This window comes from Canis aureus, chromosome 24, assembly GCF_053574225.1.
Source record: "Canis aureus isolate CA01 chromosome 24, VMU_Caureus_v.1.0, whole genome shotgun sequence".
Taxonomy (NCBI): domain Eukaryota; kingdom Metazoa; phylum Chordata; class Mammalia; order Carnivora; family Canidae; genus Canis; species Canis aureus.
In genome coordinates, this window is record NC_135634.1 from 44,029,312 (window position 1) to 44,057,216 (window position 27,905).

General features: G+C 50.9%; 1 protein-coding gene and 1 long non-coding RNA gene across 4 annotated transcripts; one reads left to right on the forward strand and one right to left on the reverse strand.

The window, feature by feature from the left end:
* Positions 1-328: 328 nt before the first annotated feature.
* On the forward strand, positions 329-27,855 carry SPATA3 (spermatogenesis associated 3). 3 transcript variants are annotated; one of them, XM_077869191.1, is made up of 4 exons: positions 4,819-5,276; positions 8,769-8,943; positions 11,485-11,629; positions 27,651-27,855. In XM_077869191.1, the coding sequence occupies exons 1-3, from the start codon at positions 4,955-4,957 to the stop codon at positions 11,588-11,590; spliced, it is 603 nt and encodes a 200-aa protein (XP_077725317.1). In that variant the 5' UTR covers positions 4,819-4,954; the 3' UTR covers positions 11,591-11,629; positions 27,651-27,855. The 3 variants fall into 3 exon arrangements, with proteins under 3 accessions (XP_077725318.1, XP_077725317.1, XP_077725316.1); XM_077869190.1 differs by lacking the exon at positions 27,651-27,855 and adding an exon at positions 18,915-19,025; XM_077869192.1 differs by lacking the exons at positions 4,819-5,276; positions 11,485-11,629; positions 27,651-27,855 and adding an exon at positions 329-696 and having other exon boundaries at positions 8,769-8,908.
* Positions 1,433-4,764, reverse strand: LOC144296182 (uncharacterized). The gene is made up of 3 exons (XR_013363338.1): positions 4,494-4,764; positions 4,037-4,146; positions 1,433-2,446 (listed from the first exon to the last, which is right to left on the reverse strand). It is a non-coding gene; the product is annotated as an uncharacterized LOC144296182 (long non-coding RNA).
* Positions 27,856-27,905: the final 50 nt, after the last annotated feature.

Here is a 27,905-nt window from a genome sequence, read left to right on the forward strand (position 1 = left end):
CCTTTGGCTCCGATGGTGATCCCAGATCCTGGAATCGAGTCCCGCAGCGGGCTCCCGCTTCTCCCTCTGCCTGCGTCTCTGCCTCTCTCTGTGTGTCTCTCATGAATGAATAAATAAAGTCTTTAGGGGGGAAAAAAGGATTTGCCCTTTTGACACCAAAGACATACGAAATGACAGAGAACCTAAACACAGGGGGGCGTTACAGCGACGCGCAGCAGCGACTTCCCTAAATTGGAAGATTTCCAAAAAATAGAGGGCGGAGGCCCTTGGTCAAGGCAGGAAGGGGTAGGGCGCGGGGGGTATTGTGACATGCCCCAGGGAAGGGCGGCCTGTCCCGGGGCCCACCGAGGCCCGGGCCCAGAGGGGCAAGAGAGCCGGACCCGACATGGAGCCTGGGGACGGGTCCTCCGGGGCCGAGTCGCCGCAACAGGCCCGGGCCCAGTGCCTCGAGGGCCACGGCCAGATGCTGCTGTTCGGCGAGCTCTGGAAGCAGGAGTGCGGCCTGCAGGACGTTCTGGAGCAGGCCCCGGCCCATCTTTGCGCCAGGCCCTCGTCCACCCGAGCCTCGAGCGGCCACAGCAGCTCCAGCAACCGCGCCCCGCGGCGGCCCAAGCGCCCGGGCGACAGCCTGCGGAACAGCGCCCACTGCCCGGCCGCCAAGTCCCGGCGCTGCGCCCAGACGACGCCCGGCGACAGGTGCAAGGCTGCGGGCGCGCGCTCGGACCCCGAGGAGGCGGGGGAGGCGGGGGAGGCGGAGGCGGCGGGGGAGGCGGAGGAGGCGGAGGAGGCGGAGGCGGCGGAGGCGGCAGAGGAGGCGGAGGCGGCGGCGTCGGGCTGCTGCAGGGGTCCCCGCCCGCCGCCCGCGCGCCCCTCGCGCCCCTCGCGCCCCTCGCGCCCCTCGCGGCTGCTCCTGGTGCTGTGCCGCGCGTCCGCGCTGCGCTCCGACCTGCCCCGGCTGCAGCTGCTCCTGCAGCAGGTGCACGCGCGGCGCCGCCCAGCGCCCGCCGCGCTCGTGGGGATCGTGGTGCAGCCGCGGCCCGAGGAGGAGGCCGAGGCGCGCCGCCGCATGGAGACCCTGCTCTGCAGCTCCTTCGCGCCGCACAGCCCCTCGGTGGAGGTGCACACCGCCCTGTTCCGCCCCAGCCGCTCCCAGGGCACCCTGGACGTCCAGCGCGCCCCCAGCCGAGCGCACCAGGCCCGGGCGCGGGGCTGCGGCGCCCTAGTGGATCAGGAGACGCAGACGGCTGGTGAGGGGCCCGAGGGCGGGCGGGTGAGACACTGCAAGGACGGAGGGGGTGCTGGGCTGGTCCAGGGTCTCGGGGACAGATCCCCCAGGCCACCGTCCCTCTCCTCGCGCTCCCACTTTACCCCGTGTGGGGTGAAGACTAATTAGAGTTCTCACCCCAGGTGTGCTCACTGCGGCAACCTCTGGTCACAAGTGTTCACATTTATTTAGTGGGTACAGTTACACTTCCCACCCATCCACCTAGCTAGCTCCTTTCCCCTCCATCACACTCTGGCAAGCTATGGATTTGGGAGGTTGAGGGACCCAGGCCCTCTCCCCATCCACTTATCCCTTGCGTGGTTCTGTAGGCTCCTCCTCCAAGGGAATCAGAATTTACAATAAAGACCTGCCTGTTGTGAGGCAGGCACTGTTTTGAGGGCTTTTCAGGTCTGATCCTCGCAGCCATGCTCTGGAGGAGGTGCTGTGTCAGAGTAGCTGGCCAAATGCAAAATTCTTACTCAGCCCTTGAGAGCTTTCCTATCAAGGAATCCAGGCCTGTGGCCCCAGAGGGTTGGTGTGTGAGTCCAGGGCCCTGGACAGTGGGCCCTGGGATGAGCACCAGGTACTTGGAAGTCCCCTCCAGAGGCAGCAGCAGGGAAGAAGGAAGTGCTCCAGGCAGGGAGTTCCAACACCCGGTTGGTCACCTTACTGGTGACCAGAGCAGGCTGTCCCCTCTGAGGGCTAGTTACCCTTCCTGACATGACAAGAGCCAGTTGGTGTGTGAGGTGTCCTCCAGCTATAAGATGCGGGCTTCCGTACCAATGTCGGCAGGCTTGCTGTGGTGCCAGAGGGCCAGAACCACTGAGTGTGCATTTTCACACCCCAGAACCTTACCCTGACTTCGCATCCCTGACTTCGCATCCCCTTCGCATCTTCTCACTTTCCCAAATGGCGCTTGAGGTTGTCCCATGGCTGCCATGCCGAGTAGGAGAGCCCCTTGCCCCTGGACTGTTCTGTAATCCTCAGCCTGGGCCAGAAAACCACAGGCCCTTTTGGAAAATAACCCCTTCGGGATGCCGTCTGTGAGGTGCCTTGGCCTTCATGATCCATGCTCAGTCTGCCTTCCGTGGTTTCCTGCTGCCTTTGTCCTCTTACCCTCAACTTCGAGAAGCTCCTACGGAGCCTCTTCTCTGGACTTTCGCCCTCCAGGGTCTTCCCAGCCTGGAAGTAGGGAAGTCGGGAGGAGAGAAGAAACAGGGCTTTAACACCATGCAGCCTATGACCTGGGGCTCAGAGAGGGAGGGGTCACTTCCAGTTGGGGATCTCGAGAAAGGTGTATGAGGAGGTGGGTTCACTTGAGATGGATCTTGATGTTTTGACAGAGAGGGAGATGGGCCTGATAGGGAGGAAGGGCTTTCACAAATGCAGGAAAGCAGACTTCCATGCTCATGGCTGGCAGGAACCGGACAGGTGGCAGCGAGGTGGTCAGTGGGCCTGGGACACCGGTCTGTGACTATGTTACACATGAGTCAGACTTCCAGCTAGGGACTTGCGCTCCAGCTGGAAGGCCATGGAAAACCTTCTAGTAAAGTATTGCAGTCCCATTCTTCCTCATCCCTCTGGGGCAACCTCTCACTTCACGGGTGCCCTCTCCTAGCTTCTTGGGACCACCCTTCTAAAGAACCCACCCATATTTTCTTCACTGCCATAGAAAGACTCCCCGCTCCTCTCGAAGCCTGACCTTCTATGTTTCCCCCATCGCCCTCCCCAGACACAGGGACCTGCTTTCTGTGCCATTTGGCTCCTTGGTGTGAAAATGGCACATTTCTTTCATCGCTACCAGGAAATACTACCCATGTGTGTTCACCCTTTATCTAATTCATCTAAACCAATGATTCTCAGCCAGGGGCAATTTTCACACATACACACACACACACAGACACCCTCACACACACCCCAGAGACATTTAGCACTGGTTGCCACAAATGGGGGAGGGGGCCGGGTAATTGCTACTGGCATCTCATGGCAAAGGCCAGGGATGCTGCTAAACTTCCTAAAATGCACAGGAGAATTATCTGGCTCAAACGGCAAAGATTTATCTGGCCCCAAATGTCGACAGAGCTGAGGTTTAGAACCTCTGGTTTAAATCAGGTTGAAGCCCCAGGCAAAAACCCACTGGTGTTTGAAAATCTAATTTTGCAGAGATACATGCCTGAGGAGTTCCTGACCTGTCTGCTAAATCTGGACAGGGTCCCTGACCTGGGTTTCCAGTCTCTCTGATTCTAAGTCGAATCACCCAGAGGGACCCGTTGCTCTTGACTTTAGAGAATTACCACCTTCGTTAGACTCACCTGTTCCTTGAACCAAATTTACAGCTTTTATTGATCTGAGCTGTCTTCCACTTCTATCTTGGTGCCTCTTTTTTTTATTCAATCTTCTCACTCAAGGGAATTTTTTTTTCCCATTGATTTGTAAGGCCTGTGTAATGATCTGATTCCCTCTTGCCTTCTGGAATCATGAAATGAAGGAGCCTTGAATGGGAATTTAGCCCTGTCAATGCTTCCACCCAGCCCTGTGATCTTGGAAGGTGACTTAACTTCTCTAAACCCCAGTTTCTCTTCTGCAAAAAGAGAATCATTAAGGTCTTTTCAGACTCTAGAATCCCTAATATATTTTTCTGTCTTTTCACATCTCATATCAGATCTGGCCTCGTGTGGAAGTGTCTTCTAGCTATATCTGCCCTAAACCCTATCCTGGGGCAAGAGCATCGCCCCCCAGGAGCATGGGGTTAACAGCTAAACATTCACCCACCTCGTGATGCATTAATGGCAGGTGTAGTCTTCTAACGTGAACACATTCTGCATTGCAGTTACAGTGTGACGTTTAGGGTTGTCTTTTTAAAATGCCTTACCGCTTCCATCCTAAAAGGAAAATCATGTTTACCTTCCAGGAATATTCACAGTCCCCTCATTGACCTGACAGAGTTTGAGGTTTGAGAGGTAATTGGTTGTTGCCAGCGAATGAGTTCAAAGAAAGTGCAGTTTTCCAAACAAAACCGTTATGTTTTATAGGGGGAATTCTTTGGCCAAAAGCAAGGGTTCTTATCAAGGTGGGGGTCCCTAGCCCCTTCCCGGGGTGAGGAGGGCAGATTTTGGAGAAAGGGAGAAGCCACTTTAAGATCATCTGAATGGGGGCAAAGCTGAGATGGGAGAAGCCTGTGGACGTCCCATGGACCCCCGAATCTTCAGTAAAATTACCAAAAACTCACAGACTGCATGGTGAAGTAGTTTGTTTGCTTTTGGTATGTGGAGCCTGGTGATATTGCTGAGCGTCCCAGCCAGGGTGTCTGAGAGCCACACAGAGAGCGCATAGGGACCCAGGAACACAGCAGCAGAGGCACTCTGGTTGCAGAATCGCGGGGTGCCAGGGTGTCACAGGTCCCGTGGCCACGCTGAACCAGGTCCCTGAGGGCCCCGTGGCTGCCTTCCGCCCATCCCAGTAACTGGGGGGGAGGCAGGACTGGCAGGCGCTGTGGGCTGAGAAGAGCCCTGCCATAGGAACCACCTGGCTTATTGTGACCTCACAGGAGGGGTGGAGGTGACTATTCTCTGTAGGTCCATCCCGTGGCCAGAGCCTTCCCCCAGGGCAGGGGCAAACGGCCCCTCCAGGAGGGAGCCGGAAGTTTAGGCAGCTCCATGTAGGTCCACGTTTAGGTGAAGAGAACCCACCATGAGGAAGGGCAAAAGGAAGAAGCCAGAGTCCAGACGCCGTGGCTCCACCCCACAGCAGGCCAGCTCCGAGGCCACCCCACAGCAGGCCAATTCCGAGGCCACCCCACAGCAGGCCAGCTCTGAGGCCATCCCACTGCACACCAGCTCTGAGTCCACCTCGCAGCAGCCCAGCCCGGGATCCACCCCGCAGCCCAGCTCTGAATCCACCCCCCAACCGCCTGCACCCCAGGCTGTCCCAGCTCCCGAAACCAACCCTCTCACCCGGAGCCTGGTGCCTCAGGACACTAACACAAAAGCATCCTCTCGATCCAGGAAAACAGGTGGGCAAACTTCTAACTCAAGAACTTCTGGCCTTCCTGCTGATGGACCCCCAGGGTCCCCTAGAAGCAGAGTCATTTCGGGTAGTAGTCCATGGTTGGCGTGTATTCTGGAACGGTGCTTGTTGACGTGTGACGGTTTGGGGGTTTGTTTTTACCCAGGAGACCAGGATTCCTGGGCTTTGCCATTCCTTACCACCCTGAGGCCCAATGAAGAAGGCAGCTGCACATACATATTGACATTTCACTTGGCTCAGTGGTGATACTTGCTTATTAGGAGTCAGAAGTGCCATGTGGCTGCTCAAAAATAAAAACCAAGGATGTATTAATAGAAGTTATACGGTTTAGGACAAGGGAGGTGATCATACTCTGTCCTCATTAGGCTATCCTTGCGTCCTGTAAAAGATGCCTAGCAACTCAGTCCAAAGTAGATAATCCCAAGAAGATAATGGGGGATGAAGGGGTGAGAAAGCAAGAACCATTTGATGTATAAGATTTGGTTGAAGGAACTGGAGGAAATCTGTCAAGTAACAGATGTGAGTAGACTCGTGGCATGTTGCCCTCAGATGTCTAAGGGTTGCCAGATAAAATATAGGACACTCAGTAAAATTTGAATTTCAGATAAGCAACAAATACTTTTTTAGTGTAACTGTGTCCCAAATATTGCCTGGGCAGTCTGTATCTTTATCGCTAACTCTGGCAGCCTTACCCATGGAAGACACTATAGACAGGCAGGTTTCTGCTCAACATGAAGACATTTCCAACAATTAACTCTGTCTGAAAATGGAATGGCTGTCTAGGGAATGTGGTCCTCCATCTTCTCGGGTAGCCAGAGTCTGAATGAGCATTGGATTGTGTAGAGGGAATGAATTCAAGTCAAGTTCGGGAGATGGGCTGGGTAATATTACTATTACTACTACTAATAATAATGGTAGTAACTAACAGTTATCACTGAGCACTTACCACATACCTAGCATTCAGCTCAGCTGTGTGAACCTTTCTTAACAGTCCTACAAAGGAGGTGTTATCATCATGCTCTCCCTTTTATAGATGGGGAAACTGAGGCTCAAAGAAATCAAACAATACACTCTCAAGCAGACACTGGTAACCCCGAAAGGGGGACTTCCATCTATTCTGACTCCATAATCCTCATTCTTAACTGCAGCATTGATCTTCTTGTCCCAAGAGTCCAGTGGTTTCCCCAAGAGGAAGAACACCCTTCTCCAAGCTTCTCTTGGCTTCACCATGAGCCAGTACCAATAGCTCTATGGTCCTAAGCAGGCCACACTCTCTGAGCCACAGCAAATTCCTCAGGGATGGTGTGGATAGAAACTGAATGTGAGGTGTGAGTGAGAGAGCTAGCTCCAAGCAGTCGCTGGGACAATGGAATCTCCGTGGCTAAGAATCAATTCGTTCTTAACATGTAGAAACAGTTTTGAGTGTTACATATTGCATATATTGTGATCATCAACCACTGGGGTAAACATTTCTGGATTACGGCCTTCAGAACTGATATCTGTAGAAAGCAAAATGCTCCATCCCCACATCTATTGAGGAATGCGTGTGGCTCACTCCTGGTGAGGAATTCTGCTTATTGGGAAGGCTAAGCAGAAGACAGTGATGGCCTGCCCATGGCGACCATGGACACCCTGCATTTCTGCCAAAGGAATCTTCTCCTTTAGAGCCAGACTGGGGGGAAAAATGTTGGTGATAAGGAATGAAGGCCTGTACGTAAGGACACCATTTTCTAAAATTCAAATCTTTTATTCCTCAAGATTTTATTTATTTATTTACTTACTTGTTTGTTTGTTTGTTTGTTTGTTTGTTTGTTTGAGTTGGGGAGGGACAGAGGGAGAATCTCAAGCAGACTCCACACCAAGCGTGACGTGGGCCTCAATCCCACGACCCCGAGATCATGACCTGAGCTGAAATCAAGAGTTGGATGCTTAACCGACTGAGCCACCCACGTGCTCCTAAAATCCAAATCTTTTTGTACGCAGAAAACACTGTAGTTCGGAAAGTACAACCCTTGGCCTAAAATGACTGTAATCAAAAGATGGACGATAACAAGTGTTAGGGGAAGCTATGGGGAAACTGGAACCCGCATTCAAGGCTGGAGACAATGTGGAATGGCGCAGCCGCTGTGGGAAACGATCTGGCAGTTCCTCAGAGGGTCACACGTGAGGTTACCATATGATCCAGCAATTCCACTGCTGGGGACTTACCGAGAGAATTAGAAGCAAACATCCATACAAAACCTTGTACGTTCACAGTGGCATTAGTAGTGATAGCCAAGAGGCGGAATAAACTCCCTGTCAACCACCCGATGAATGGATAAACGTGTGGTATGTCCGTGCAATGAAATACCATCTGGCAATAGTGACACATGCTACAACGCCAGTGAGCCTCAGACACATTAGGCTAAGTGAAAGAAGCTCACCCCCCTCCAAAGACCACATATTGCATATGATTCCATGTATAAAATGTGCAGAAGAGGCAAATCCATTGCCAGGAACTGGGGAAGGGTGGAGAAAGCCAGTGACCTCTAAAGGGCCATGGGATTTCCTTGTGTAGGGGAGGAGAGATGAGAATATTCTGGAATTAGACAGTAATGATGGTTTTTACACCTTTGTTAATATACCAAAAACCATTTTAAAGGGTAAATTTTATGATACAGGAGTTAAATGTCTATTTAAAACAATTGTTTTAACAACAACAACAACAAAAATATAAGTCTTGGCCTTTTAGAATCCCTTCCTTCCCCATATTCCAGAAGTATCTGTGGTGGGCAGGTCTACAGAGGAAGCGTGCAGCAGCGGCCAGGTCAGTCACTGGCCTCATGGAGCTGACGCTGGAAGAACGTGTACCTGTGTCAAGAAGCCAGGACTGAAGTCGTTCCAGGAGGAGGGCACTACCCGGCCAGAAGTCGCCTGTTCCGGCACCACCTCTGAGTCCCACTGGGGTCCTCAGCAGAGGACAAAGGGGAGAGAAGTTTAGGAAAGGGGTTCAAGGACTGTAAATCGGAGCAGCAGCCATCTGCTAGATAAATCAATGAAAATAACGAAATCAACTAAAATAAATCCAGAAAAATGGAACATGTTCCAGCTGCAGGCCGCCTGTCGCACCACTGTCCTTGTTTGGGAATTCCAACGGGGGGAGCACCAGATGAGTTAGAACCCCTAACTTGGGGTGAAGCTGAAGCCCCACTTCTTTAATCTCTTTGTTCTAAGGGCACATCCGAGGTTCTATGAGCCTCGGGTTCCCCATTTGTAAACTGAGAATGACCGTGTTCCCCTCGGCAGGACTGTCCTGAGGCGGAGAAGGATGTGAGGGACAGACAGCGAGCAGGTGCACGCCGCGAGGGCCAGCTTTCTGAAATGCCCTCCAGTCTCTGAAACAAGCAGGTCCCTGTGCTGCTAGCCTTCTCCCCCGAGCCTCCCGAGGGGCTCCCGGAGGCAGGGCGTCCCTCACGTCTCTCCTTCTCTGTCCATCCAGGGTCTCTGACTCGTGCGGGCCCACGAGCCTTCTGTTCCTGTTCCTCTTGCCCTGGCAGCTCTGCTTGCTGGCGTCGCCTGGGCCTGTGTCACAGCCGCATCTTTGATGTCCTCCTTCCTCGGGCCTGGCCGACCATGCCAGGGAGAGGATCCCCAAGCCTCCTCACTTTCTACAGGTTCTGGAGCACGTGGGGGGCTGGGCCCTCAGGGCTGCTCAGTTCCCGGGGCCCGGCTCTGCCCTGGACCATATTAGCAGCCACTTCTTCCTGGGACTCCCAGGCGGGAAGGAAGCCTCTCCGGGGTGGCCACTTCCTGGGGTTTGGCGCCCTGCCCTTTCTGACCAGGCCCATGCCCCAGGGTTCCCCACCTGCACAGGGAGGTGCCAGGTTTCTTCCTTACCTGGGAATTGCTTGGTTAGGAGGCTCATGTATCTCTTCTCCATAGTCACACTCCTTCTTCACTCCCAGTGCTTGGACAAGTCCCTGTCACTCAGGGCTTTGTGATCGAATGCTCTGTTTGGCCACCAGCCTCCTCTCATGACCCATACCAGAGCTGAGAGCCTCAGGTTCTTGACCTGCCTATGAATTTCCCTCAGAATTTTTTTAAAGATTTTATTTTATTTATTCATGAGAGTCACAGAGAGAGAGAGGCAGAGACACAGGCAGAGGGAGAAGCAGGCTCCCTGCGAGGAGACTGATGCGGGACTCGATCCCAGGATCCTGGGATCATGACCTGAGCCAAAGGCAGACGTTCAACCACTGAGCCACTCAGGTGTCCCTTTCCCTCAGAATTTAGTGATAAACACTGATTGCAGTTCACATGGCCCATTGGTAATAGCAAGACCGCCCTTCTGAGGGTTTCACCCTCTTTCTGGCAGTCTCCACAGGGGACATGACCCCCGGGCTGGCCTGTGTGTAGCAGGGCAGGCTCCCACAGCATCATCCGCAGCACTCACCCACCCTTTCCTCTCCCATGAAGCCATCAGCTGAAAGCCACCTGGCGGTGGCTGCTTCCACTCACAGGAAGACACCCGTGCAGAAAACCAGACCAAAGATGCCAGTCGGCTTTCCCAGTGATGCAGTGCTATGTGCCTGCAGACCCCCAGCCCCAGGCCCCAGAGTACCTGCACCTGTACTCAGGGTCTCACCAGTGTCCACGAAGAGACTTCCCACTTGGGCATCTCATACCCCTAACCCAGGAGCAGAGCCCACCCACCCCTCACCCTCATCCTGCTCCTCTTCCTAGGTCTCTCCCCCCACCACACCCCCTCCCCATCCTTGAAAAGCACCATCTCTCAGACATAAGAGAGGCAAACAGATACCCAGGTGTGTTAGGAGGACATGTGTAGAGCTAAAAGCACAATCTGGTAAGTGCCATCAAGGAACAACCTGCCCGCCACTCACCTTTACTGACTTTCCTCCCACACGCTTAGTATTTCTGTCCATCTGGTGTCGAGCCAGGCCACGGATTCATATCACCTAAAGACCAACAGGTGGGAACACCTATTCTGCATAGAATACTAGGCGCTGTGAGGAAAACCAGAACACGGAACTTGACCCCTTAAAATCATACAGTCTACGTGGTTAGCGGAGGCATGTGCATTTAGAAACTAGGGTGGAGGGCAGCCCGGGTGGCTCAGCGGTTTAGCGCAGCCTTCAGCCCAGGAGACCCAGGATCGGGTCCCACATCAGGCTCCCTGCATGGAGCCTGCTTCTCCCTCTGCCTGTGTCTCTGCCTCTCTTTCTCTGTGTGTGTGTGTGTCTCTCATGAATAAATAAACCTTTAAATAAGAAAGAATTTAAATAAATAAATAAATAAAACAAGAAAGAAGAAAGAAAGAAAGAAAGAAATTAGGATGGAAGCCCGAAAGTGACCTCTATCCCATAGATGTTCAATGAGCTGCAGAAATAGAGTGCTCACTCCCAAGTCGGGGCCCAGGGAGACTTTGGGTACTGCGGTGAGTCTAAAGGTATCTTGGGATCTTTCGTGGCTTAAAATAAAAAAGAGCATTCTAGGTGGAGGGAAAGGTAAAAGCAAGGAGGCTCGGAATTCGGGAAGTGAGGGGAAAGAGCAGAGATGCCGTCTGGCCAGGGAAGCCCTGTAGTCTTCATTCTGCTCAAATCGTAGCACCAGCTTCCATAATCTTTCCATTTCCCAGTGGCGTGGAATGTGGGATCTTGACTTTAAATACACATTCACATTAAGTACGATGCCCTAGTTTAGCAGGATCGTTGTCAAAATGGACATTGCGTTTTGGGAAAGCCTTCCTCACAATTTTTAGCATGATGGTACGTTTTCCTTGCCTGTGTGGTGAGTGTCACATGTGGTGTCCTCAGCTCTTCATCTCCAGAATGGAGCCACACGATAGAACCTACTTCTCAGGGTAGTTGTAAGGCTTGAGGGAGACGCAGGGTGTGAGATGTTGAGCACGGGGCCTGGCACACCTCGGCCTTCACCACTTCCCAGCTCTGCTCCCTGAGCGTCCGAGGAAGCTGGCATCCCAGGCTTGCCCATTTTCAAGTGCAGGGGGCCTTGTGGCAGGGATTTATTGGATGGGATGGGCAGAGCTGTATTCCCTTGAGAGGAGGATCAGTACCTGGGGAGATGGGCATTCCTGGAATCCTGAGGGGACCCTCCCATTTCTGCCTCCTCTGTCTGTAGACAGGACCAGAGTCCCAACTTCCTCCAACCTGTGGGCTTTCTATTTTGCTCTACAGAAAACCTACAAGAAAACACTCAAGTCATCGTAATTCGCGTGCTCCGAGCTCTCAGGACTGCTGCTGTGGCTCTGGGGGCCCTAGGAGCTGCGTATTACATCATTGAATCCTTGTGAATACACCCCCCAGGCCCGTAGTCCAGCAGGTACGTGGATGGCCTCTGTGCCCACTCTCGCCCTTGCAGAGGGAACCCCAGGCCCACTGGGTCACCTCGCCAGCAGCACAGGGCTCAGGGCGTGTCTGTCCCTTCTCTGAATAGAGGTGGAATTTATGGGTGGACCAAGTCCCCAGGCTCTCAGGGGAAGCTTAAGAAATGAGTGACTTCCTGGCCTCAGGGTCATCTGGCAATGCTCCCTCAAGCAGCCCTGACACTCTTGGATAATGCTGGTCCCATTATTGGGATTGTCAAATCAGAGTTCCCCCAACCCCTCTGGTCACAGATACCAGACAGGAAGAGGCAGGAGAGCTGGCACAGAGGTTCTTACCCCTCTTAGGGACTTTCCTTGGAACTTTCTCCCTGCCAAGAAAACTTTCCCTTCTGAAGTGCTACTTGTCCTTTATGACCTGGTCCCATTTCTTCCATAAGCTTCAACCCCACTCCACTGCAGCTCCAGTGATTTCTTCCATCTTTTTTTTTTTTAATTTTTATTTATTTATGATAGTCACACACAGAGAGAGAGAGAGAGAGAGGCAGAGACACAGGCAGAGGGAGAAGCAGGCTCCATGCACTGGGAGCCCGACGTGGGATTCGATCCTGGGTCTCCAGGATCACGCCCTGGGCCAAAGGCAGGCGCTAAACCGCTGCACCACCCAGGGATCCCTTCTTCCATCTTTTTAACACTGTTTTCTCCAGCCTATTCCATCTCATATTGTGGATGGTTTTTTGGCACACGTGTGGCCTGTCTCTGCAACTATACCTATTGCGAGATCCTGGAGGGCAGGGAGCATGCATTACACAACATCTCCAATCCTCCCCTTTGCAAGCCAGGCTCCTAGATGCAGAGCCTGAGGCAGGGATTTGGGTGCACAGGATTTATAAGGGAAAATGGGAGTGAGGAAGGTAAGAGAGGACAGAGGAAAGAGTGGAGCAAGGAGGAGGTCTCAGTTGGAGTTCAGCCTCAGCCTGACCCCAGGGGAACTCTGGGGCATGAATGGTCTCACCAAGCTGGTCTCACCTTGGAGTGAGAAGATTGGCCTTCTGTGCCCTTCCATCACTGAGTCATTGGCAACAGGGGTGGGGTTGGGGAGTGTATGTCTTTGTGGAAAAGTGGATCTCACAAGAGCTGGGGAATGGATGCACCGGCCCAGAAAGAGGATCTGGGTGGGTTCCAAGAGTGCCCACAGTTGTCCCCATAGTCAAGTCCATCTGTAGCGAATGCCTGATAATGGGGAGTGGTCAGATGGTAATGGCAGCTTTTCATCCCACCTCCAGAACTCCACCAGCCACAGGAATGCACAGGGAATGGCCACAGTGGGGCACTAGGTAGAAACAGATGCTCAAAGTATCTCAACAGCCCAGCCCCAAAAGTAGACTCACCATCTGCTCAGGGCCTCTGCTGTCTGGAAATCAAGGGACATCCATGGAAGAATGGAAGCACCCCAAGTTCCTGATATACCACAGCAGCTGAGAGCCTCACTTTCCCCATCTATAAATAGGGAAGATCATGATACCTATGTCTTGAGATTGTTGGAGTATGAGATAAGGAGCTCAGAGGACAGGTCTGGCCAGCTGGCAGGTTTTGTTACTGTTACCATTGTGGGAGTGGAGAGAACCAGTCAGAGCTGTAGGTTCTGGTCTTGGCTCTGCTACCTGGTAGCTGGGTCTTTTTTTTTTTTCTTTTTTTAAGATTTTATTTATTCATGAGAGACACAGAGGGAGAGGCAGAGACACAGGCAGATGGAGAAGCAGGCTCCCTGCAGGGAGCTCGATGTGGGACTCATCCCAGGACTCCAGGATCATGACCTGAGACAAAGGCAAGACGCTCAACCACTGAGCCACCCAGAGGTCCCCTGGTAGCTGGGTCCTAGGGGATGCATTGCTTAACTTCTGTGAGGGGAATGTCTTTGCTAAAGTAGGAAGAATGGTAACTACCTCCAAGGATGATGGTTTTGAGGATTAAATGAGGGGACATTCAGACAGCCAGGCCCAGTCACAGGGGTTGAGTAGATGGTGGTGACTGGCAGTCTAAAGATTGCCCCGAACTAAAGTGTTTTGTCCTAGAGGCTCCTTACATCTGGGCCCACGGTGTCCCCTTGCGTTCTGCCCCTGGAGACAGGCAAGCTTGAGGTCAGATCCCCTCCCACATCCAGTATCTCTGGGACCTGGGGCAAGTTCCTAAACTCTAGACATCTTCTTCTTCTTGTGTAATGGTGGTAATAACAGTACCCCTCTCACTAGGTTGTTGGGAGGAGTGGGTGAAAAATACGCACATCGAACACTTAGGGCCTGGCATAGATGAGGCATTCAAGACGGCCGCCACCCCATCATCATCATCATCAACATTGCTTCTTAAACTCAGCATTCCCCCAATTTGGCCGACTTCAACACCTGCAATATCACTTAACTCCTTTTAAAATTAGCTTTCTTTTTCAAGGGAAATTTCAGTCTGGCCATAAATGGAAAAATCCAATCGCTTGCCATAAAAAGACTCACGGTAAATATAAACCCCAAATGCCGTGGAATTACAGCTGATGAGGGTGCCTAAGAAAGGCTCAGCTTTCAAGGCGGTGCCCTGGGGGTTCCAAGGACATGCGTTGGACCTTGAGGCAGGCAGCTCCCGGTGCTGTCTTCCACTTTAACCAAGGTTGAAAGGTGACAGGAACGGCAGGGATCTGGTTGCTTAACGTGGTGTCAGGTGCCACCTGAAGCATCGCATTAGTTCACACCGCCCTGAGCCCTGCGTGGAGGGGCCCAGGGAGGGGAAGGGGGATATCGTTGATAGCAATGTTGATAGCAAAGGGGGAAGACGAGAGAAAGGGAGTGTTATGGAACCCCACCCAGGGCCTGGAGCAGGTTAGTGCCCCCTGGCACTAACTGAGAGTGAATCGGTGGCAAAGCCAGCAAGACTCCCCAGAGACTGAGGCTGTGTGTTGGGGGTCCCGGGGGTTCAAGTGGCCGGTGGGGCTTTGTATCACTGACATCACTTAACAAACTTACAAATGCATGCTGTGCATGAGCTTCACACAGCTCACCTCTTTCTTCTGCTCCAAGGGGTGACTCCTTATGTCTTCTTAGGGAGTGCCTCTTGCCTGATGCAGGGTGGGGGTGCCGAGTTCTCAGGGCCAGATGCAACCAGTCCAGGGCCAGAACTCCAACCTGACGGGCTAGTCCTCCCAGGGACAAACTTCATCCCCCCTTACAGAGCTGTCCTGTGACCACTCTGGTTTCCCTTGAGGGAGAGGGAGACTGTGCCACCCACCTTGAGTGGCCTGAGGCAGGGTCCTTTCCTGGCAATTCTGGTGAGGTGGCTTTCCCCCATGTGACCCACTGCTTTTGTCAAATTACTGTTCCAGCACTGGGATGGAATGCTAATTGGCATTGGGGCACTTGAAATGTGTTTTAACTGACTTCTGCAGGGCCTGGCTTCTTGCAGATTTGCTTCTGCCAGAGACTGTGCTACAGTGTCCTAGCCCAATCAGTGGACATGGGGAGTCTGAGGTCTGAATATGGTACCACCAGCAGGGGTCAGGAGAGGACTTTCTAGAAGCCTAGAAGTTGCAGTGACATTTCCTAGACATTAGTCATCCATAGTGTCTTCCACCCAGACTCCCCACTGTCCCCCACATGAACCCCTGCAAATTATGTAAACGAGCAAGTGGGTCAGCACAACCATCACATGTCAGCACCGACCATGTGCCCCGCACCACACTGGGTTCTATGAGACATGACGACACAGTAGGCCATGGATGGCCCAGGTCCACCAACAGGCCAAGCCTAGGTTTGGGACTCTAAAGTCTGGTAAAGTCTGTGGATCTAGGCTGGCCAAGGCGCCCAGACAAAAGGGGCAGGCGATAATAATCCACATGGGAGCACAAATGCTTATCTGACATCCAAGCTAGAAGGCAGAGTCCAGATGAGGAAAAAGAGTGTTAATTAAATTATGCATTCATTCATTAAAGATTTCTTATGTACCTACCCTGTGCTATAGGAGTAAAACAAGACACACAAGAGATCCCCCCATCACCCACCCAGGGAGCCTGCATTCCCATGGGCACAGAGAGACAATGGACAAGTTAATGAATAAACAAGATCACTTGATTTAGTGGGCGAGTGTTATCAAGGAAATGAAGATATAAAGTTGATCTGATAAAGGGCAGAGAAGGGCGGGTGAGCAGGAGGGGTTGCTGCTGGACATAGGCTGGTCTGTGGAGGTTTCTCTGAACTGAGATGCATATGGCGGAAGGAGCCAGAAGATGGAAATCCGAGGGAAGAGTGTTCCTGCAGACAGACTAGCAGATCCAATAGTTAGGCAGGAAGGAGTTTAACATGTTTGGGTGCCAGAGAAAAGGCCAATATGGCTGGAGCTCTGCAGGTCAGGATGCCACTGGAGGGGAGACCAAGGTCAGACAGGGCCTCGAGGATTTCTGTTGTGTTCTAGATGGGTTGGAAGCCCCCCAGAAGCAGAGCAATAGCAAATTCTTCATGGCACTTCCTGTGTGCAAGCACTGTGCTGGGTGCTTTACATATAGTAACTCATTTCATCCTCCCCTCAAAGGGGAGTCTCTCAAGCTGCTGGTTTTAACTTCAAAACAATCACAGTGCCTGTTGGATAGAGGATGGGGAAGGGGGAGGAGGACCAGGGGGGAATCATCTGTACTGGCCTAGGCAGGCAAAGATGGTGCTTGGACCAGGGGGATAGCTGTGGAGGGGAAAGTGACCAGGGACATGGTAGGGAAGGAATCAGCCAAGTCTTGCTGATATAGATTGGATGATATGATGAGGGAAACGGAAGCCTCATGGAGGACTCCTTGGGGTGCCATTGCCAGAGGCACAGGGCACAGGAGGGAATGGAGATCAAGAGTTCTGTTTTGTTGTTACTATTGAGTTGTTGGACTACCAAATGGACATGTCACGGAGGCAGGTGGTTATATGGAAGTCACAGGAAAAGCGGGGTCTTAGCTCTAAGTGTAGGAGTAAGAGCTGAGATATATAGCCCCAGGCAGTGGCTAAGATGACTCAGGGAGAAGACAAAAATAGTGCAGAAAGCCAGTCAGGAACCCAAGCCAGGAAGATGCCATTTAGAAGGCTGGTAGGGAAGGAAGGTGCCAATGGGGAAGACACCTGCTGTGGGTCTGCTCAGGTTCTAGGCAAGCACGCCGGGTCCCAGGAAGTTCTCAGAGATAAAGAGAGCAGATAGGTTTAGGTCAAAGAGTGGCATCCACAGGTAGGGAAAGGCAGCAAAGAGACAAGAATCTCAGGGGAAGGGGCTGGTTATCAGGGCTGTGACCTCTGCTGGTAAGGATCCTGCTGCTACATTTCTGCATATTATTCTGTCCCTCACAGTGTGGACAGACAGACATGTGCTTCCCTATCCTGATGCAGGGACCCACCCCCCTCTGTAAACAAGTGAACAAAGGGAGGGCCCTGCCCCAGCACTCAGGTTCACAGCCTCATTGTTTCTTGGCTGGATGAGGTGACCCAGGCGCTTACTGGACTCGCCCTTCCCAGGCATCCTGCATGTTCAACCCTCTGCTCTCAGTGCTGATCCTTTCTGGTGCAAAAAGTTTTCCCTGCTTCATGAGAAGAATTCCTTAGCTTGACAGTTGAATGAAATTTACCTACCTCTAAGAGTTATGGTGCTTTGTCAACTGTAAAGTGTTCTGCTCTGACTTCTCTCTTTTTAATTCAGCTGTAAAATTGAACGTGTGAATAGGTAGGTTTCCAAATGCCACGAGGCATTTTAAGACTTGATTTGATAAGTGGAATGTGCGTTAGATCATTTGATGCCACAAATTTCAGAAAACCTTATTCAAGATGGTAAAAAGGAGGGAGGCCTGGGTGGCTCAGTTGTTGAGCATCTTTGGCTCAGGGTGTGATTCCAGTTGGAGGATCAAGCCCCACATCGGGCTCCCTGTGAGGAGCCTGCTTCTCCCTCTGCCTGTGTCTCTGCCTCTCTCTGTATGTCTCTCATGAATAACTAAAAATCTTTAAAGAACAACAACAACAAAAACCCCAAAATGGTAAAAAGGAGATTATCTCAGGGAACAATTAGGAAGCATCAGGGGTCAGGAATGGTTAACTGAACAGTGTCATCAGAGACCTGAGGACTTATCCAGCTTTCAGCTCTGACACCCCCCAGCAGAGAAGGGGCTAGTTCCCCTCACGGGCAGACAGCTGGAAGAGTTCCCAGAACCGTAGCCTCATACCCTGACAGCCAGAAGCAGGAAAAAGGGCACCTCCTGCTTATGTCTTTTCTTGAATTAAGTTTTTCCCAGAAACCCTTGCCCCTGGCATACTTGCCCTCTAATTGGGGTGACATGCCCCTGAATTGGGTCTCATGCCTCTTCTTAAATTAATAGCACAGGGAGTTGAATTATCATGACTGGATTGCATGAATCCAGAGCTACGCCTACATTCTACCCCAGGTCTGGGGCTGAGGCTGTTTCCCTTTGCTGTTAAGCAAAGAAGTAGACCATCCAAACTAGATGGGACCCCCTGCCAGCAGCACCCATTACGATAGGCAAGAGTGATACAGAAGCAGAGTGTAGGATGAACTCCAATGCCCAGACCTGTTGTCTCGGGCAAGTGCTTTAGCCACTGAGAGCCACCCTGAGGGTATGTGCAAGTCAGTGTGTGCCGTGTGTGGTAGAGCTACACTGAGTCATCCTGAATTCCTTAGGCTCAGCAACTAGACCCTGTGGAAAGGAAACCATTTGGTGTCCTTCTCAGCCCAGAGACTAAAGAACCATCGAAGGGCAGTGGTAAAGCCTCCTCTCTGGGAAAAAGTGTTTCTAGAATCTTCTTTCTTAAAGCTTAGTAAGCCCCTCTCTTAGCATCCCACCAATTATGACGAGGCACTAACAGCAAGGGGCTGCTTCCCTCTTCTTTTTTGGGCACTGAGCATAGTAAAATTCACCCCCCACAGCTCAATTTTGGTGGAGTGAGGCTCTATCACTGCCACTGGAGACCTGGGGGCGGGGAGAGGAAAAGAAGGCGCCAATGATGACTGAACCAAGTGCTTGCCAGGCACTTTGCATAAGCCGTTACAGCCTGAAGAGAAACACCAAGCTCTAACTGGCTGTGTTTGGATGAAAAGGAGAGTGGACAGGAGAATGGAAGAAATTTGAATCCTAAATAAATTTATTTTTCCACAGAGGATCTTAGCTGCTGAACCTTCAACCCACGGGGTTGCAAAATGGGAAAGCCACCAAAACTCCAAGGTCGTGGAATATCATCTAAGCTAATGGCTCTGTCCTTATTTTTCTTACAGATCCAGTTTCCATCAAGGATCTCTCTTGTCACCAAATAGAACAACAACAACAAAAAAGATCTCTGTTTCATTAGTGTGTTTTACCCATAGACACAAAGTTGGACTTGGCAATGGGATGGAATGACTTTGTGAGCCCCAGGCAAACGAGGGAGGGACCCTGCGGTTTGGGGACCACAGACCCGAGAGGGGTTGGCTTCTTCTGCACATGCTCACCAAACAAACTGTTCCTGATTTTCCCACTCTAAAAGCAAGAATTGTACAACACAATCCAATACCTAACATAACGGTCAACTGCACTTCCATCCAGGGGTGATCCCAGTTGGTGGGAATAGGAGCAACATGGTGGCCCCTTTCCAGGCTTGCACCTGGGGGAACAGAGGCTCTGTGCCAAGGAACACTGTCTCTAGGAAATGGCTTTATTTAGCTTCATGTGTAATGGGAGCAGCGCAGGGATAGGACTAGGCACCACTCCCAGCCTTGTGGTCTGTCCTGTGACTTAGCTGCACCCCGCCAGAGCCTGGTGGGTCTTGAGCCACTGAGGCAGAGATCTCAGTTCAAAGTGATCCCAGGAAACACCAGGAGGGGAGAGGGGTGTGAAACAGGGAAGGGATGACAGTCAAGTCAGGTGCAGTGACCACTGGGGACAATGGAAGCTTAGTTCTGCTGGGGCAGCTGGGGGTGGAAAGGGACCATATACCTCAGAGTAATCCCAGTAGAGGTGGGAAAGCTGGATGTTTCTGTACCCATCCCATTGGTCCTCAATAAAGGGCTGCTGGAATGGAGGTGTTTAATTCCCCCCAGGACTTTCTCATCCACTCCAGAGATGGAGCTCCATGGCAAAGAAAGGTAGATGGCGGCAGTGTGGAGTCCAGAATGCCCTGAAGCCTCAGTAATGGCCAGGGGATGGGAGGGGGTGGTTAATGGGGAGGAGAGCTCTGAACTCAAGTAAGCCATGCGCAGAGCCATGCCTGAGGGACCCGCTGTACCTCTAAGAGCTGGTGAGGACAGCTAGGAACCAGCAGGACAGCCCTTGAGGAGGCAGGGAGCCGGCCTACTTGCAACAGGGAAGGTGGGATTGGCAAGGTGAGCCGGGCCAGGTCCCAGGAAGCCCAGAGCCCATTCACCACCTCCCAATCCCAGGATTTTCTTTCCTAAACAGGCACTGGTAGGTGGGGAGAGGGTACACCACCTCTAGGGAGCAGCCTCCCTAAGAAGAATGCAGACTTCGCGGGTCAGGGAGAGTCATGCTGCAGGCCGGTCCTGCAGGCCATAGACATGGTGGAGAGGACTGGGGCCCATGGCTTCTGCCTCTGGTCAGCCTGGCTCCTCTGACTGAAGACCTTTAGCTCCTTCTTGCCTAGCCTATTCATTGATCCCTTTTCATAAATGTCAGACAACCTAACCCAAACTGGCCTCAACAAAGTGGGGATGTATTGACTCCAATAAAAGTGGAGAGAGAATTCCAGCTCAGAGGTGGCTTGTTCAGGGACCTAGGCCATGCCCCCAAACCTGTTTCTATCTGCTTTAGCAGAGTCACTTCCATTCTCAGGCAGGCTCTTCCCACAAAGGGGCCAGATGGCTGCAGCAGCAACAGCCCAGTAGCCTCTGAAGGTCAAATCTGGCAGGTAAGGTGGTCTGTTTCCCAGCAGCAAAGGGCTCTGATTGGCCTCTCATTAGGTCCTGCATCCATCCTGGAACCCATGTTCTGCCCAGGGGAATGCAATGCTCTCACTGGCCAGGATAGAACCACTTCTGGAATTGAGGGTCAGCTCCATGGAGAGTCTGAGGATTGAGTGCAGAGTGCAGGGAAAAGGCCATATTGTAGTTTTGGTAACATGTTACCAAAAGAAATGGGAATAGATGCTAGGTAGCACAGATATGCATTTCAGGTGGCTTTGGCCCTACAATCAGAGCCCCAGTGCTGGCCTCCACTCCTGCCCTCTTTTCCTCCACTCCCACTATTTCACCAGAGTGAATGCCTGAGTAGCTAGGAGCCAAGAATTCACAGTTGCCTTGACCCACAGACCCCTGATGTTTGGATTCCTCAGGGCAGTGGTCACCTGGGCAGTCTGACCCTCCCATCCCTGGGAAATGTGACTGGTTGTCACAGTGACAGGGAGATACCATGGGCTGCTAGTGATGAAGGCTGAGAATGCAAAGCACAGGACAGCCCCACACAACAAAGAGTTATCCCACCCAAAATGCCAATGGCATTCTTATTGACCATCCCTACCATTGGGGCTCATCTGTAGATGCTCTCCTACACTGGCCTTGCATTGGGTCTCCTAGTACTTGTCATGGACCATAGGCCTTGAAGAGTGGAAACCATGCGTAATAGATGGCCACATGCCAAGCATCCCCCATTACTCTTCATCCTACAGTTCTGTTGGCATTTCCACTTCTTCCTCTGTTGTTAGGTCCTGGGGCAGGACACCAGGTGTTTTGCCTCTCTTGAATCCTTCCTGACACATAAGAGAATAGAATAATAGAATGAATGAATAAGGCTGCCCCGACTGGGACAATTTTTTTATAAGCTGAGATTTGGGTTGGACCGCTGTATTCAGAGTGGTTTATAAATGTGATCATTGGATTGAAATATTAATTACCACCAATTTCAAGCAATAGCCCCAACAGGTGCTTTGAAAAAAAAAAATAAGATTTTATCTATCCATGAGAGACACAGAAAGAGAGGCAGAGACACAGGCAGAGGGAGGAGAAGCAGGATCCATGCAAGGAGCCCAATGCAGGACCAGATCCCAGGAATCCGGGATCAGGCCCTGAGCCAAAGGCAGACGCTCAACCACTGAGCCCCCCAGGCGTTCCCCCAACAGGTGCTTTGAAGAGGGATGTTTAAAGCTAGAAAGAAGCGTGACCAAGCATATTTCTGAACAGAGGTAATAACTAAGGCTACTGTGGCTGTGGGTTTGGGGTCAGCCTGGCTAAGTCTAGGCCTATGGGTCTAGCATCTTCCCCAGACTGGAGTCAGACCTTGACTCTGAAAGTCTCTAGACCAGACTGGCTATTCATGAGAAAGTCGGGTCTGTCCCACTGAAGTAGTCCTTCCAAGGGTGGAAGAGGTACATAGGAAGAGGGTACAAGAGGCAAAGGCAGAGCCAAGTCCAGGGTGCCCTATCTTCCTGCAGTTGCCCATCTGGCCCACCCAGCTCATTGGTGCCTGGTCCTAGACCAAGTCCTGAGCTTTTCAGATACTACTCTGGTCTTCATCCTTCCCACCCTACTACCTCCAGAGGACAATGACTCTTCCATTGGCCATGAAGCCTGGTGGCTTACAGGTTAGATAATGAGTAGCCAGGATCAAGGGAACTAAACTGGCAAATCCAATCATAAAACTGAGGTGGAGGGATCCCTGGGTGGCGCAGCGGTTTAGCACCTGCCTTCTGCCTTTGGCCCAGGGCGCGATCCTGGAGACCCGGGATCGAATCCCACTTCGGGCTCCCGGTGCATGGACCTGCTTCTCCCTCTGCCTGTGTCTCTGCCTCTCTCTCTCTCTCTCTCTCTGTGTGTGTGACTATCATAAATAAAAGTCAAAAAAAAAAAAAAAAGCTATATGTTAAAAAAAAAAAAAAAAACTGAGGTGGAGTACATAAGGGCAGCCTCTTCCATCTCCTCTGGGGTCCCAGGCTCCCTACCATGTTTGGCAGGGCAGTAAATCAGGCCTGTGGCTGCTGGTAGCTCATCAGAGGGAGGGTAGCTCTTCGTGCTGCTGCTGCAAGTTCCAGCTTCACTAGGAGAATCTGAAAGAATGTCTCTTCCAGGAGAGCCCCAGGCACCACCTCCTCAGTGTATGCAGGGACAGTATATACCTTAGTAATACACAGATACTAGACACACACTCACACAGCCAGTCACGGAGACTCAGAGCAGGAATGTGAATTGGCAAAGTGCTCTCGTGAAAAATCCATGATACATTCCTGACCAAAGCCAGGAACTGAGCCATGAGCTGGCAAAAGGACTGAGGCTGAGAGGTCTTGAGACACCTCCTTGCTAGGAGGCTGCCAAGGAGGGAAGTATCCAAAGAAGAGGGCCAGTTGGTCTCAGCTGCTGGGCTAAAGTGGGGGATCCAGGCTCAGACCCCTCTGGGAGATTGAGAGCTAGAGTTCTGTTCAAGTCTGGGGAGACTGATCCCCGTTAAGAAGGTCATAAAATAGGACAACCCGGGTGGCTTAGCAGTTTAGCACCGCCTTCAGCACAGGGTGTGACCCTGGAGACCCAGGATCGAGTCCCGTGTCAGGCTTTCTTCGAGGAGCCTGCTTCTCCCTCTGCCTGTGTCTCTGCCTCTCTGTGTGTCTCTCATGAATAAATAAATAAAATCTTTCTTTTAAAAAAAGTTCATAAAATAGATGAATGGGAAAGTTTGCTTGTCTTCCATTAGACTCAGGGTAAAGGGTCTGGGTGAGCCAACCTCATAAAGATGCTGAACTTCTAGGATTATATTCTCCTTTATACCTTTCTCTTCCTTCCCCTCCACTTTTTCTGTCTTTCTCTCGGCTGCCCACCTCCAGTGGTCAAGGGTGAACTGCTTGTACCAGGTCCTGGGAACTCTGATTACACCAGAGACACTGGCGTTTGGACTGCAGTCTGCTGCAGGATGGCACTGGGATTTAGTTTCATCTACTGGTGCTCTATTCTACAGGTGTGGTAGGAGGTGCTTTTCATGAGCTGATAATGCATCTTCAAGGAGTTCTGTGTGTGGAAAAATCCCAAAAATACAGAATTGCTCAGAGAGCTCTTAGCAGGTCCCTGGGTGAGCCCCTGGAGCTGGATAGAGCTGATGAGGAAAAGTGGGATGGAGGATTGTTTGGGGTCTACTTTGCATTTTTGGTGATTTGCATTTCGTACATATTTAGGGACATTGCTTTCTCTGTGGGAACAAGCAAAAAGAGTCTTTTCGTTCTGGTGGGATTAGGAATTGATTTGCCCATCTCTCTTCATCTTACTCACTTAGCAAAACCAGGTGCCCTGGTTCAATTTAATTCTCTGTCCGGGGACACCTGGGTGGCTCAGCGGTTTTGAGTGTCTGCCTTCATCTCAGGGCGTGATCCTGGGCCCAGGCATCAAGTCCTGCATGGGGCTCCCTGTGGGGAGCCTACTTCTCTATGTCTCTGCCTCTCTCTATGTGTCTCTCATGAATAAATAAAATCGTTAAAACAACAACAACAAAAAAAATTTGCTGTCTCCTGTGCACATCCAGAGGAACTTGGACAAACGCAACCATGCCACTGGAATTAGTAAATTCACGACCTCATACTCCAAGGAGGCCTCAGTGCTGGCAGGGATTGAATTACCTCACATTTCCCTGATACTCTTCTGCCTTCAAACTACACCACCAAGTCTCCCCACCTACCAGCCCCTCTCTAGTCAATATCCATGTCCCCTTCACCCAAGACCACCAGACATTTGATTTCTGTCACCACAGAGATAGATCTATTGTTTTCCCCACTCTGGAAACTAATAAGGTTAAGTGGAATCAACCAGCATGCATTCTTGTATCTGGCTTCTTTTGCTCAAGAGTTTTTTTTTTTAAAGATTTCGTTTATTTGAGAGAGAGTGAGCAAGCACAAGTTGGGGGAAAGGGCAAAGGGAGAGGGAGAGGGAGAGGGAGAGGGAGAGGGAAAAGCTCCCTCCTCAGTGATCAGGGAGCCTGACAAGGTGCTTCATCCCAGGACCTGGAGATCATGATGTGAGCCAAATGCAGATGCTTACCCAACTGAGCCATCCAGGTGCCTCTCAACAATGTTCTGAACCTGATTTATACTCTCATACATACCAATAATTTACTCCTTTTTCTGAGTATCTCCATCTTTGACCATGCCACAATGTGCTTATCTACTTGCCTATTATGGACATTGAGATGGTTTCCAATTTGGAATTTTAAAGTTGCTATGAATATGTTTGTATGATTCTTTTTGGTGGACTAAAAGTTTTCATTTCTCTTTGGCTCCACCATCTCACCCTCCTGTACCAGAGTATGAGAAATCTGGGTGCACCACACAATCTGACCATTAAAGAAGTGAATCAGGGGATCCCTGGGTGGCGCAGCGGTTTGGCACCTGCCTTTGGCCCAGGGAGCGATCCTGGAGACCGGGGATCAAATCCCACATCGGGCTCCTGGTGCATGGAGCCTGCTTCTCCCTCTGCCTATGTCTCTGCCTCTCTCTCTCTCTCTCTGTGGCTATCATAGATAAATGAAATTTAAAAAAGAAGTGAATCAAAGCATGTTACTACTGTGCAAAACACTCTCTGATGACCTAATGACAGGATACTTAATTATAATAAGGAATTATTCTAAATTTTTATTTTTTTTATTTTTATTTTGTAAAAGATTTTTTTTTAATTCATGAGAGACACAGAGAGAAAGGCAGAGACATAGGCAGAGGGAGAAGCAGGCTTGCTGAGGAGAGCCTGACACAGGACTCGATTCCAGGATCCCGGGATTAACCTGAGCCAAAGGCAGACGCTCAACCATTGAGTCACCTAGATGTCCCTATTGTAAATTTTTATTATTTTTTTAAGATTTTATTTGTTTATTCATGAAAGAGAGAGAGAGAGAGGCAGAGACACAGACAGAGGGAGAAGCAGGCCCCTCTCATGGAGCCTGATGTGAGACCTGATCCTAGATCCCAGGATCACACCCTGAGCCAAAGGCAGATGCTCAACCACTGAGCCAGCCAGGTGTCCCCCTATTGTAAATTTTTATTTTTTTTTAAAGATTTTATTTATTTACTCATGAGGGATACAGAGAGAGAGAGAGGCAGAGACACAGGCAGAGGGAGAAACAGGCTCCACTCAAGGAGCCCGATGTGGGACTCAATCCAGGGTCTCCAGGATCACGCTCTAGGTTGAAGGTGACACCAAACCACTGAGCCACTGGGGATGCCCTATTGTAAATTTTTAGATGTGAAAATGACTTTATGTTCAGCTTAAAAGAAGTCCTTAAAAAAAGGAGTCCTCATCAGAGATACACATAGAAATACTTATGGATGAAATACTATGAATATCAGGGAGATGAGAAATAAGGAACAGATGACACAAGGTGGGGCAGCCCAGGTGGCTCAGCAGTGTAGCACCGCATTCAGCCCAGGGCCTGATCCTGGAGACCAGGGATCGAGTCCCACATCGGGCTTCCTGCATGGGGCCTGCTTCTCCCTCTGCCTGTGTCTCTGCCTCTGTGTGTGTCTCACGAATAAATAAATAAAATATATTTTTTAAAAGATTTTATTATTTATTTGTGAGAGACACACACAGAGACAGAGACAGAGACAGAGACAGAGAGAGAGAGACAGAGAGAGAGGCAGAGACACAGGCAGAGAGAGAAGCAGACTCCATGCAGGGAGCCCAACATGGGACTCGATCCCGGGTCTCCAGGATCAGGCCCTGGGCTGAAGGCAGCGCTAAACCGCTGAGCCACCTGGGCTGCCCAATAAATAAAATATTTTATATATATATATAAAAAAAAAAAGATGACACAGGGTGGCCATGAATGGGTCACTGTGGAACCTGTGTGATTGGTACATGCTGAGTTCATCACATGCTTCTCTCTACTTCTATGTTGAAAGAAGACCAGAGCCAGACAGAAGTTAAAGCAGTGAAGGCATATTTTATTCTGGAAATATTGCTGTGGGGGGGCAGGAGGGGAAGGGACCTCAGTAGAGAACTGAACTCCATTCTGAATAAAAGGACAAGTGGAGATTTATAGGCAAAGGAGCAGGGTGGGGTCAATGAATGGGAAATTACGAAGAAGGAACATGGGGAAAGGGGAAATTCTGGCTGAACCAACTGGATAGGATTCTTGCTAAAGACAGGCCAGAGTAAAAAATGTTGAGAGGGATGGGTGAGGAATTTGACCAGGTATCAAGGGAGTTCAGATACCAAGGGTAGAGGATTCTGTAAACTGAGCCAGCAGGATTCCCGCTAAAACTGGACTAAACAGGCCAAGGTCTGGGCCAGAGGAGCCTGGTTCTAATTATGTTAAGAAGAGAGTCCTTGCCAGTGTATTCTTGACTTAATTTTTTAAAAGATTTTATTTATTTGAGAGAGAGAGGGAGAGAGAGAGAGAGAGAGAACATGAGCAGAGGGAAAGGGACAAGCAGATCCCTCTGTCCCCAGCAGGGAGCCTAATGCGCGGCTCTATTCCAGGATCCTGAGATCATGACCTGGGCCAAAGGCAGACGCTTAACTGACTGAGCCACCCAGGTGCCCCAATTCTTGACATTTTAATTTTAAAAATCCTCCAGTGGCCAGTGGGCCTGACAAGGCCCCTCCCTCTTTGACAGCATCTCCTGCTCTGCCCACCTGCTGTGCTCTGGCTGTGACGACCTCCCTGCTGTTTCTCACCAGTACCAGGCATCATCCCGCACTAGCCTTTGTGCTGGCTGGTCCCTGTGTCTGGCACACTCTTCCTCATAGCCCACGGCTGTGTGGAGCTGAAGGAATTAGAAAAACAGCAGGTGCAGGAAGGACTCTGTGACCTTCCCCTGAAGCAGGTCATAGACCCTCAGGTGAGAGGTGGCCTCTCTATACCCACAGGAAAGGAGCAACCTTATCTCCAAGACACAGATGTCCCACCACATTTTCTTACACCTCTTCCTTCTTCCTCAAACCTAGCATTGAAAGGCTCAGGTTTCACTGCTTCAAGTCTATATTTCCTGATAAAGGCTCCCATATTGCATAACATATTAAATAAGTTTCTGTTATTAATCTGTTTTTTTGTTACAGACTCCCCAGCCAAGAACTTAGAGGGATAGAAGGACAGATATTTTTCGTCCTCTACATTTGCCTTCAAGCCTTTGCTCAAATGCCATTTTCTCAATGAGGTCCACCCTGACCACCTGCTTAGAACTGCAAACTCCCACTTGTCTCTATTCCCATAGCCCTCAGTACTCTCGGAAGTGCTATAAAATTTACTTACTGCTTATGGTGATTATTTATTGCCTGTCTCCTTCTTCTAGCCTGTAAGATCTACCAGCCAGG